This window comes from Macaca thibetana, chromosome 11 (genome assembly GCF_024542745.1).
Source record: "Macaca thibetana thibetana isolate TM-01 chromosome 11, ASM2454274v1, whole genome shotgun sequence".
Taxonomy (NCBI): domain Eukaryota; kingdom Metazoa; phylum Chordata; class Mammalia; order Primates; family Cercopithecidae; genus Macaca; species Macaca thibetana.
Genome location: NC_065588.1, coordinates 91,600,456 through 91,613,307, shown reverse-complemented (window position 1 = coordinate 91,613,307; position 12,852 = coordinate 91,600,456). Strand labels below are relative to the sequence as shown.

Here is a 12,852-nt window from a genome sequence, read left to right as displayed (position 1 = left end):
CTCCTGACCTCGTGATCCGCCCGTCTCGGTCTCCCAAAAGTGCTGGGATTACAGGCTTGAGCCACCGTGCCCAGCCTCTTTAAAGATCTTAATCACTGTGGAATATCATGGGGCTTTTGATATAAGGATCAAATGAGATAACATGTGTGAAGGCACTTTATAGGCTAAAAAGCACTTAAAAAGTGCTATTACTACTACCATCAAGGATTTTTTTTATTCTTAAGAAAAATACTATAAAAATGAACAATAGTAAAATGTTCAGATATCACAGAGTAATTGCCAGTATTCTTATAAAAGAAATGAGGGCCTGCTTCAATATCTTCAAGAAAGATCAGCATTCCATTGAGATACTCTCTTTACTGAAGGTAAATAAAATATATCTAAATGCACCTAATATTAAAAATCTTATTCTCTAAAAGTGGCATATAACCCTGATCAAGAGGACATGGGCTTAGTTTGATATATGGTTCACCACATTCTTACTGAAGTCCTCATTATATAGCTAACAACATTTTAAATATGTCACAATCAAGGGGAAAAAGTCAAGCAATCTCACGCCAAAAGCCAACCTGGCAATTTCTTATTCCATTACTAGTAAACTATTCCTTAGGTATGTATTCTTATAGTTCTCCATAATGTAGGCACAAAAGGGATGCATACAGAAGCTGGCACTTTATAGTGAAACATCACATGAAACATGTGGCCAGTGACACAGAATCAGGAATGAAAAGACCGGGCCTAGGCAGACTATGACTAAATCACAGAAAAATGTATATGGATCCATATACCTTACCACAGTCCTAGTATCACTGAAGAATGAGATGGCTCCACCTGGATAAAAATGACATTCTATGTAGACGATAAGACACTTCATTGACCTTCTCAACACACCTTCAACAAAGATGAAACCCTGAACAAAGAACTTGACAATTTGGATTGCTAAAAAAGTAATTTTAGTCAGTCAAAAAATAATAATACTTGAGCTAGAGAGGTCGTATGCTATAGCAAAAAGAGCATGGCTTTGGATCCAAGAGACCTGGATTCAAATTCTGACTCTATCACTTTCTAGCTGAACATTTTTAGACAATTCACTCAGTAAGTTATTAAAACAAAACTGAATTGTCTGAACCTTGGTTTTCTCATTAGTGAAGTAGACTAAATCTTATAGTGTTGTTTAGATTACCAAATCAAAATGTGAAAGCACTTTGTAAACAATCTCTTTACAAATGTTAATGTACAAGAATGATAATTCTTAAGGTCACAGGCCAGCAGAGATCCTGAAACCTGCTTACTTGTAACTACATTACTCCTTTACTCCTTCTGGGAGCCATGAGAACCACATAACTTGAATTTTTAGGCTATACTCCCTGGATTTTGTATTGTTAGGATGTCAGAAGGTTGAATTATTTCCCCTCTGGAGTTCTGTTACAGCAGAGAGTAGAAAAAAACAAAACCTCACAAAAATCACAAAGACCTTTCAGGTTGACTGTTTAGAGTCTTTGGGAAATTCTGTGATTTAACAGATTAAATTGATCCCACTAATGACATATTCCTTCACCTATAGAGAGGAATACCTGTCAATGGAGGAAGAGGGCAATAGTAAATTCACGATCTAACAAAGTTTCAATAACTATCAGAATATTCCATTCTGAGTGGCTAATAACCTCTTTAAAAGCTATAAATAATACAAGTAAGCCCAAATTAAAAGATCCTGAGTTACTGCAGAATCTCTAGTAAAAATCAATCACTGCCCAAATTGATAGCAAAACAAATTCTGATTCACCAATTCTTTCACTAATAACCTAGAACCCTGAAAAGTGATAAAAAGAAGTGACCACTTACCAACTTGTGAAGTAAGTCATCTTTCTTATTGCACTGAGAAAAACAAATCCAACTTTTGATGGTTTCAGCCACTTTTAACAGGATACCTTGCTGAAGGAGACGAATGACATGGTATAAGATTATTAAAGCATACCCAAACAGCAGACAAACTTCCAGTTACTTACCTCCAATCAATGAGAATTTTTATCAGAAAAGGGAGAAAAAAATTGTCCAGGTTATATACTTTGTCAATATGTCTCAGCCTCCTTATTAGTTCTTAAATTTTGTTGCATATCAGGATCACCTGGAGATTTTAGTTAGAAACATATTCTCAGGCCCCCAAACTAAAGATTGTGATTCGATACATTTGGATTGAGGCCTGAAAATCCGATTTTTACAGAACAGGTAGAAGTCATTCTGAAGCAGCCCATTTATCCTGGGAAGACTATGTACTATATCAACATGATGATAGTATTTATTTCAGAAAGAAAAATCTTTTTCTTTTTGAGAACCTGGTTACAAGTTCTCAAATATTAAGACCATTTCATTCCACAATACTAAGTCAAAAAGATACTTTGACCATTTTAGAAAAACTATCATATATTGATAAAAAAGTTTTACTACTGAATCAACCAAAAATTCAATTTACCTTAATAGCCCATTCCTTGAGCATGCCAGTAAGTGCAGTTTATATTCATTGAGTGATTACTATATCCCAGGTACTGCAAAGGGTCATGGGAAAAAAGATAAATACATGTAACTGTTGTTTTCAAGAACTTAGTATAGAAGAAGAGACAATATACAGAATTACAATCAATGTAAAGTCTGAAAAAGTATTGGAAAAGAAGAGGTCAGAGAGGAGCTAACACTGGAGCTCAGTCCTAATGGATGAGTAGGAATTCAACAAAGAAAGGAAGAACAGGCTGGGCGCGGTGGCTCATGCCTGTAATCCCAGCACTTTGGGAGGCCGAGGCGGGCAGATCACCTGAGGTCGGGGGTTCAAGACCAGCCTGACCAACATGGAGAAACCCCGTCTCTATGAAAAATACAAAATTAGCCAGGCATGGTGATGCATGCCTGTAATCCCAGCTACTCAGGAGGCTGAGGCAGGAGAATTATTTGAACCCAGGAGGCGGAGGTTGTGGTGAGCCAAGATCGCGCCATTGCACTCCAGCCTGGGCTACAAGAGCGAAACTGCGTCTCAAAAAAAAAAAAGAGAGGCCGGGCGTGGTGGCTCAAGCCTGTAATCCCAGCACTTTGGGAGGCCGAGACGGGCGGATCACGAGGTCAGGAGATCGAGACCATCCTGGCTAACACAGTGAAACCCCATCTCTACTAAAAAATACAAAAAAAAAACTAGCCGGGCGAGGTGGCGGGCGCCTGTAGTCCCGGCTACTCGGGAGGCTGAGGCAGGAGAATGGCATAGACCCGGGAGGCGGAGCTTGCAGTGAGCTGAGATCCGGCCACTGCACTCCAGCCTGGGCGACACAGCGAGACTCCGTCTCAAAAAAAAGAGAGAAGAATACTTCAGTCAAGGGAAGAAGATGAAGGAAAGAGCCATGAAAACACATGCCACAGGGATGGTGGCACACGCCAGGACAGTTATGACCCAAGGGAAGAAGGAATTAGTAAGGAAGTTAAAAAGGTACACTGAGATAGGTTTTAAAGGATCTTAGTCTTATACACTATAATAGTATGAACATTATCCTGTAGGTCGTGAGGAGCTACAAAAGATTTTTATGCAAGGAAGCGAAACAATAAAGAAAAATAATTGGCAATAGTGCAGAGGCTAAACTGGCAGGGAATGATTGTAGACAAGAAGCATGAGTAAGAGGATATTCAAGGCTGGGGGTGGTGGCTCCTGCCTGTAATCCCAGCACTTTGGGAGGTCGAGGTGGGTGGATCATGAGGTCAGGAGTTCGAGACCAACCTGGCCAACATAGTGAAACCCTGTCTCTACTGAAAATACAAAAAATTAGCTGGGCGTGGTGGCGGGCACCTGTAATCCCAGCTACTCAGGAGGCTGAGGCAGGAGAATCGCTTGAACCCAGGAGGCAGAGGTTGCAGTTAGCTGAGATCGCACCACTGCACTCCAGCCTGGGCTACAGTGCGAGACTCCATCTCAAAAAATTAAAAAAAAAAAAATTAATAACCCAGCTAAATAACAATAAAGGCCTTTAAATTAGGTAATGAGTACAAAAATGATCATGAATAAGAGTTAAAGAGACATAGAAGCTGACCTGATGTATCACTTGATGACCAAGGCTATGTCAGCACGATTGGAAATGGTATGGTAACTGAGAGTGTGGTGATTTGGGACTATTTAAAAGAACATTTTTTGTTTGTTTGTTTTGGGGGTATCTGAGAGGGTGGTGATTTTGGACTATTAAAAAGAATATTTTTTAGCTTGTTTGTTTTAGGGGTGTCTGAGGAAGTCCTATTTTAGACAAGTTGAATCTGAGCTTTGTGGGGCACATGCAGATGAAAATGTCTAAGAAGCAACTGGAACTCAGCAAAGACTGAAGAACGGACATAAGTGGCAAGAAAGTAGATGAGATCCCCAGAGAAGACACCAAGCCAACAAGAAGCCTGCTGCTAAAACTCTATGGAATGAATTTAAGAATAATCATAGGAAAAGAAACCAGAAAAAGAGACAGAATGAATATTCATAGTAAGAATATCAGGGCAGACTACTTAACAACTACTAATAAGCATATGCAAAAGTAAAGTTAAAAAAGAGGCTAAGGATGGTTTCATTAAGAACTCATAGAAAAATAGCTTTTCAGAGGAAATAATTGATACTTCATTCCTTGAAAAGAATTTTGGGAGCAATTCTAAACATACATTCCCTGACAATGAGCTAAACAATACAACAAGTTTTCTAAAATTTAGCTCTCCCCAAATTAGGAAAAAAATTGGTTGGGCACGGTTGCTCACTCCTGTAATCTCAGCAGTTTGGGAGGCTGAGGTAGGCAGATCACTTGAGGTTGGGAGTTCAAGACCAGCCTGGTCAACATGGTAAGACCCTGTCTCTACTAAAAATACAAAACTTGGCTGGGCGTGGTGGCCTGTGCCTATAATCCCAGCTACTTGGGAAGCTGAGGCAGAATTACTTGAACCTGGGAGATGGATGTTGCAGTGAGCCAAGATCGTATCACTGCACTCCAGCCTAGGCGAGAGTGAGACTCCGTCTCAAAAACAAAAACAAAACAAAACAAAACAAAACAAAACACACAAAAAAAGGAAAAAAACTTCATTTTAGAAAAACATAGATCCTACAGTTAAAAACTTGTCTTAGAAATGTGCAATATGGCTGGGTGTGGTGGCTCACACCTGTAAGGCCAAGGTAGGAGGATTGCTTGAAGTCAGGAGTTTGAGACCAACCCGGGCAACACAGTGAGTGGCAATTTTTAAATCTCTACAAAAAATAAAGAACAAAATTAGCTGGGCATGGTGGCACATGTCTGTGGTCCCAGGTACGTGGGAGGCAGAGGTGGGAGGATCACTTGAGCCCAGAAAGTGAAGGCTGCAGTGAATTGTAATCATACCACTACACTCCAGCCTGGGTGATAGGAGAAGACCCCATCTCAAATAAATAAATAAATACATACATACATACATACATACATAAAATGAAGACAAAACAAACTTTCCAGACATACGATAATTTTTTTGAGACAGGGTCTTGCTATGTTGCCCCGGCGGGTCTCCAACACCTGGGCTCAAGTGGTCCTTCCGCCTTGGCCTCCCAAAGTGCTGGGATTATAGACATGAGCCTTTGTGCCCAGCCTGGTAATTTTTTAAAACAACCTCTGGCTATGCTTTTTATTGTTCCTCAATTTCTGAGGGGATTCAATTTTAAACTCTCACTTGACTTATTTATAAACTAGCAACAACATTTCTAAATATAAAAATACTTGTCATAAATGACAATAATACCCATAAAACCCAAGTCTGTATCAAAACAAAACAAAACAAAAAATAAGAGGTAAATGACCATCTGCTGCTCTAAGACTATCCCCTGGCCATTCTTTGTTTTGTGTTGCCAAGTAACCTCAAATCCAAGCTTATTAAATAGCCTATTATATACAAACCCCTTCCCAGGAACATTTATACTTAAAAAGGGCACAGGGAAGAAATGGTATCAATGGAGGACTAGGAAAACTGGTTCTGATCCATGCAAACTCTAATTCTAACTCTCACCTTCTGGGTGTTAGTCGAAAAATTCTCTAGTGTTTACTTGGCTGTTACAAATGGGCCAGCTTGGTTACCTTCTCAATAGTGATAAAACCCTGATTAAACTAGAATGCTCAAGGAATGAGGAAATTTGGTTGTATTTTTTCTATTAAATTACAATTCCTTTGGTTAAAACTAAAATGTAGTAGACAGGTACACAGAGGTTAAGAACATAAACTCTGGGAGTAAACTACAGGTTCTAATCCCAACTCCACCTCTTACAAGCTAAGTAACCTATGATAATTTATAATCCTCCTATGCTTCAACTGTCTCACCTAAAAACAGAGTAAATATTTTTATTTTTTTATTTTTTGAGACGGAGTTTTGCTCTTGCTGCCCAGGCTGGAGTGCAATGGCATGATCTCGGTTCACTGCCACCTCCGCCTCCCAGGTTCAAGCGATTCTCCTGCCTCAGCCTCCTGAGTAGCTGGGATTACAGGCGCCCGCCACCACGCCCAGATAATTTTTCTATTTTTAGTAGAGACAGGATTTCACCATGTTGGCCAGGCTGGTCTCAAACTCCTGACCTCAGGTGATCCACTCGCCTTGGTCTCCCAAAGTGCTGGGATTACAGGCGTGAGCCACCGCGCCTGGACCATAAATTTCTTATCTTAGTAAACATGGCTAGCAGGACATAAATGAATCTAGAAAATGCATTTTGTACAACATAATTAATGGAGATTTTTCTAGTATCTCAGCTTCACAATGCTGGACATCGACTATGAGATATTTACTGTATAAATGTATTTAATTCTATAGATTAAAAAAGGTACCAGAAGTTATACTCACTCCATTATATACCCCTGAAACTGTGTTTAAGAAATATCAATTTGCTTTCTTGTAATTCATACTTTGAAAAAAAAAAAAAAGATTTAAAGAGAAAAAATCCAGTTAGTAGAGGATTCCTATTAGTTGTGCTCTCATTAAAGTTTTAGTATATTTTTTCTGGTTCTGTTTGGAGAGCATCAATATTTAAATAAGTAATGTATTTTAATTCTCTACCAAATTATTTCCTCACTGGATATAAATTACCTACAAAATATTCCAAAGCAGTAAGGATTCATGTTTATCTAAAAAGAAAGTTTTGTACTATTGATGAAATAAATAGTCTTACCAGTGTGAGGGAGGATATGGAAGTGCTTAAGAAGTATCTAAATAGCCAGTAAGGTAAAGTGCAAAAGATTCAGCCAGAAAGAATGAGCATGCTTTCTTACTTTTGGTAGGACTCTTGTAGGAGGCTTTTGTTGTCCCTCTGTTGTGCATTTTTCTGTTTTTGGTGACAAAGAAGAACATATTTCAAAGTCTGTGTGTCCCAGATCCTGTAAGTATTGGTAAAGTGGAGAATTCTGAAAAATACATAAAATAAAGCATATTTCAAGATCATTACTATTTCAGAAGTTTCGGAGGCCAAACTTAATACCAGACCTTCACTATTGTAACCAGTATGTCCAAATTCTTTAAGGTTTCTTCTATAAGAACTGAATTATCTGTTATAATACAATGCCATTTAACACAAACAAATCAACAAACAATTCAACAGAGGAACCCAAAAAAGGAAAAACTCTAAATAAAACACACAGATTTCTTTTTGAGTGAGTACCAGCAAGAAAAAATGAATTTAGAAATGTAAATAGATTGTTAAGCAATTTCATTGCCCCAATTGTTAACAGTCTTAGAGTAAACTGCTTCAGAATAGCCAATGTTAGTTACAGATAACTCAAACGACAATGTTATTACTCAAAGCCAAGAATACTTAAACAATGATTACATTGTATGAATTATAATTTGTTTTATCATCCCATTATATTTCTTAATTCATTCAAGCACAAATACCTATTATCTACCATATGCTCAGCACTGTGAACAAACTTAAAACTTCAAGAATGTTACCTTAGATAAGCTATATCTCACATACGAGCATATGACAAATAGGACACAGTATGGCTAACAAAAGCATTAGAACATAGAGGTTAAGAATACAATCTGCTGGGCGCACTGGCTCACCCCTGTAATCCCAGCACTTTGGGAGGACAAGGTGGGTGGATCATCTGAGGTGAGGAGTTTCAGACCAGCCTGGCCAACATGGTGAAACCCTGACTCTACCAAAAATATAAAAATTAGCCAAGCATGTGCCTGTAATCCCAGCTACTCAGGAGGCTAAGGCAGGAGAATCGCTTGAACCCAGGAGGCAGAGGTTGCAGTGAGCTGAGATCACACCACTGCACTCCAGCCTGGGTGACAACAGCAAAACTCCATCCCAAAACAAACAAAAACCAATCTACAGATTCAAATCCCAACTCTGCCTCTTACTAGCTAAGTAACCGGGAAATGTATAATCCTTTTATGCATCAGCTGTCTCATCTAAAAATAGCAGTAACAGCACTTAGTTCATAGAGTTCTTATGAAAATTAAATTAATATAAGGCAGCTGGAACAGTCCTTGCCACATAGTAAGCGCTCCATTTATACTTTTAACTATATATAAGCTATGTGGAAAGAGCACAGATTTTTGGAACAGACCCAAAAAAAAAAAATCACCCCAACTCTATTGAACAGAAATATCAATGTCACTACTGGATGAAAATCTACTGGACAACTATTTCTGAACAGCAAGCTTTAATTTTAACTTTCAACCTTCTCTAAAGCATACAGTTGGTGACATGTTTAAAAATAAATCTTGGCTGGGCGCAGTGGCTCACACCTGTAATCCCAACACTTTGGGAAGCTGAGGCAGGCAGATTATCTGAGGTCAGGAGTTCAAGACCAGCCTGGCCAACATGGTGAAACTCTGTCTCTATTTAAAATACAAAAATTACCCGGTCTTGATGGCGGGTGCCTGTAATCTCAGCTACTCAGGAGGCTGAGGTGGGAGAATGGCTTGAACCTAGGAGGCGGAGGTTGAAGTAAGCCGAGATTACGCCATTACACTCCAGCCTGGGTGACAGAGCAAAACTCTGTCTCACAAAAATAAATAAATAAATAAATAAATAAATAAATAAATCTTGATTCCATTCAATGAAATATTTAAATCTCCAAAAAGACTGTAATTAGGTTTCACAGATAAAACAACAGAAAAAAAAAAATTCTTAACTAAGTATTTTACTTTCATCTTCTAGGTTAAGGTTCACAACAATAAAAGGTATTATTATCACCATCATTATTATTTTTATTCCAATTCCACAGATGAGGAAACAGGTTCACTCAGTTAGAAAAAGCAGGATAATACTATATTACTTAAAATAAGAAATAGTCCTTTCCATGTCTATTAAGGAAGACACCAAAAAGTTACTTACAGTTCAGTACAAATACAACCGAGCAAATTAACAATGTCAGGAAAGTATTTGGGACTATGAAAACAGGAGAGATAGCTAAGATAGACCAAGACATTTAGGGAATATATTCTTGCATTCAGAAGACTGAGGAAGAGTGGGGATCTGCTGGACTGGTAGCAATTTGTGGAATAACAATTTGAGAGAACAGGAATTGAGTCAAATGCCTTTCTTTTAAGCTATGTTTAATCTCTTTTTTTAAGAAAATATTTTTAAAAAAGTAATATAAGGAAAATATGTTTCTTATCCCTCTACCAGATTTAAAATTTCTGGCAGCACAAATGGTTAATCTTGATATCACCCATAATGTATATTCAAATATTACCTTGAATTACTGAATCTGCATTTTCAAAGTGAACTGTGAACCCCACCCTGCTCTTGCCCCAGTGGGGGCAAGAGAACAAGAATGCCAGTTCATTTGTTTGGGCTGACCTTACATACTTTAAAAAAAAAACATTGTTTTTAAGGCAGTAGAACCCTTTCTTCAAATGAACTCCCATGGGGAAGAACAATAAATAAGATGGATCAAAGGGAAGTTACTCTAACTCTGGGTCAGCAGCCTTTTTCGGTAAAAGGCCAGATAGTAAATATTTCAACTCTGCAAGCCATATGGTCTCTGTCACAACTAATCAAGTCTGCTGCTGTAGTGAGAAAACAGACACAGCCAATACATAAACTAATGAGTATGGCTATGTCCCAATAAAACTTTATTTATAGACACTGAAATTTGAACTTCATATAATTTTCACATGTCACAAAAAATATTCTTTTGATATTTTCCCTAGCTGTTTAAAAACATTTTAAAAACCTGCCATACAAAAATGGGGGTACAGGTCACAGTGGCAAATCCGGCCCAAAAACCTTAATTTGCTGACTCCTGTTCTTTTTGTTTTCTTTTTTTCTTTTTCTCTTTCTTTCTCTCTCTCTTTTTTTTTTTTTTTAGATAGGGTCTCACTGTATTGTCCAGGCTGGCCTAGAACTCCTGGGCTCAGGCTGTCCTCTGGCTTCAGCCTCTTGAGTAGCTGGGACTACAGGTGCAAGCCATCATGTCCTCCTCTTCTAATAAAAGACTCAGTCAAAACCAGGAGACACATTCTTGACTGCTAAGTGTTCTCGGCAAGAGACTTAGAGAGTTGAGATGAGTACAAACTTTTTATTGAGATTATAATGCCCTTTTTTACTGCACACATAGCTAACACTCTCATCACTGACCCTAATGTCCTTTCCTTTTTCACTTTATGTCACAGATCACAAAATAACAAAATATAGTATAGATTTTTTTTTTAATGATAATCAGAAGAGAAACAAGAATATTTTGTTCTTCAAATATGTTCTGTATATAAGCTGAGGGCACATATACATACTCAGTTCAGATCACCATAATCTGGAACACTTGCTATTTCACATTTCACAACAACAGCACATTAATCACTCACCTTGTATATCACAGATCATATCCAACAGTATCATGTGATACAGCAAATTCTACCAGTAGCTTATTCTGCCTTTTCTCCAAATAAAACTTCCCATTAACTTTTTGACTGGTTTCACAGGCTTCTTGTTAAAGGTGTGGCACATCCATTTGTGCTATATAACTATGAGTGATTCCTCAGTAGTTTTGGTTTCTTCCCCATCTTTAGTAACAGATCAGTTTTATCTCAGAAAGCACTGTTTTACAGTTCTGGAGAAATCTGGCTTACCAAGGTGATCACCATACTTTGTTTTATGACTGTATGTAACAAAGTATTTGACAAAGTTTCATAGAAGACAACCTTTGGAGACTGAGGTGAATGTACTGCAGGTTCAATAAATGTAATTTCTAGTTATCTACTAGTTGTATTTCATATTTGCATTTTTCTATTTTTCTATTTTCTACTAGTTATATTTCATATTTGCATTTTCTATTTTTGGCTGTTAGTGCAAATCACATCACTTCCTAACACATGTAAACCCAGATACTGTATGAACACTATGAACACTCAAGTTCTATTCATTATGTTTACATTAATTCTTTAAAAATGTTTAGGAATAAAATTGCTATCAGTTTTTCTCTGAAACTGTCAAATAACTTGTGTATTATTTAATAGATCTCAGAAAACCATATCCTGACCAGTAGTTCTCAAATTTTTGGTCTCAGCTCTCCTTATAATCTAAAAAATTATTGAGAGCCCCAAAGAGCTTTTGTTTACATGGACATCTAATGATATCATATTAGAACTCAAAACTAAAATTTAAAAAAAAATTACCATTTTACTTGAAAATAGCAATAAACCTGTTACAATGTTAAACATATGTTTAATGAAAAAATTCTCCAAAATGAAAAAAATTCCTAGAGAAGAACAGATTGTTTTACACTTTTTGCAAATCTCTTTATTGTTTGGCTTAATAGAAAATTGCTGGATACTTATATCTGCTTCCGCATTCAATGTGTTGCAATTTATTGTTTTAGGTGAAGTATACAGAAAAATCAAGGCTTACACAAATAATATAGTTGGAAAGCCAGAAGTATTTTAAGTCTTTTCTGATCATTGTAGCATCAAAGAGGAATAGCCATACCAAAACAACAAGTAATAGTTTCAAATAGCTAAATGTTAATATAGAATATGCAACCATCTGATGAGCTTTTTGTACTCTGTACATGCACATGAGAATGGGAGTGAAAAAGGCAAATAATGTCTTATTATTAAAACCTGATCATCCAACATAAGATAATTTATTTTGACTTTTTTTTTCTTTTACAGCAAGTGGGGGCTCCCTATTGCAACTGTTCTGACCACTACATTTAGAGGTTTTGGGATATTAGGCTTATACACTAATAAATACAGGGAAATGTTTATTTTTCATAAAGTATTATATGGCAGCTTTAGAAAGGGGTGTTTTTGTGTGGAGGGTAAAGCAGAGTAGGTAGTTGTCTCTATTATGACTTTTCCTTGGTTCAAGCAAAATAAAACCACAAATGTTTTATTTAAGTTGTTTTTTTTGAAGAGAAATCATTAACACTGGACTCAAACTATAATTTCGAAGTATTGGAGAATGTTATTGATGCCAAAAGAAATACGAGAAACCTCAGACACAGCATGTGGGAGCTCCTCAGGAAATCTTTGTGGTTCACTATTCCTGTAAGTTTTAGCTGACAGAAAACACGTATCATAACACCAGAAAGAATTTTGCTAAATGAAAAACATCCAAGAAACTTTGGTTGTGCTAAGATTGTTCTGATGGCTGAAACATTTTTGCAATAAAAATAAACAAAAATAGACAGGAAAACCCCAAATTTTTGCTGAAGAAAGCTCTTCAAGAAAATATTTCATCCAAGTCCTACAATACTGGCATTTCTTGCCAGTCCTACTCCCTGCAGGCCCCACATAAAGATATCAGATACAGGTGGGTGCAGTGGCTCACGCCTGTAATCCCAGCACTTTGGGAGGCCAAGGCAGGTGGATCACTTGAGGTCAGGAGTTTGAGAC

General features: G+C 37.3%; 2 protein-coding genes across 16 annotated transcripts in view; both read right to left on the bottom strand.

The window, feature by feature from the left end:
- The window catches only part of METAP2 (methionyl aminopeptidase 2), an 817,888-nt gene that overhangs the window by 253,261 nt on the left and 551,775 nt on the right, over nt 1-12,852 (bottom strand). The window lies entirely within an intron of this gene.
- The window catches only part of VEZT (vezatin, adherens junctions transmembrane protein), a 77,998-nt gene that overhangs the window by 39,901 nt on the left and 25,245 nt on the right, over nt 1-12,852 (bottom strand). For 8 of the 15 annotated variants that reach the window (XM_050747141.1, XM_050747149.1, XM_050747142.1 and 5 more), the window contains 2 exons: nt 7,272-7,403; nt 1,843-1,932 (listed from right to left, as the gene is read on the bottom strand). In XM_050747141.1, coding sequence (XP_050603098.1) covers nt 1,843-1,932; nt 7,272-7,403 — 222 coding nt within the window. Of the gene's footprint in view, nt 1-788; nt 832-1,842; nt 1,933-2,470; nt 2,547-7,271; nt 7,404-12,852 lie in introns of those variants that run through there. The other 7 variants (XM_050747144.1, XM_050747145.1, XM_050747152.1 and 4 more) reach the window with 4 other exon arrangements.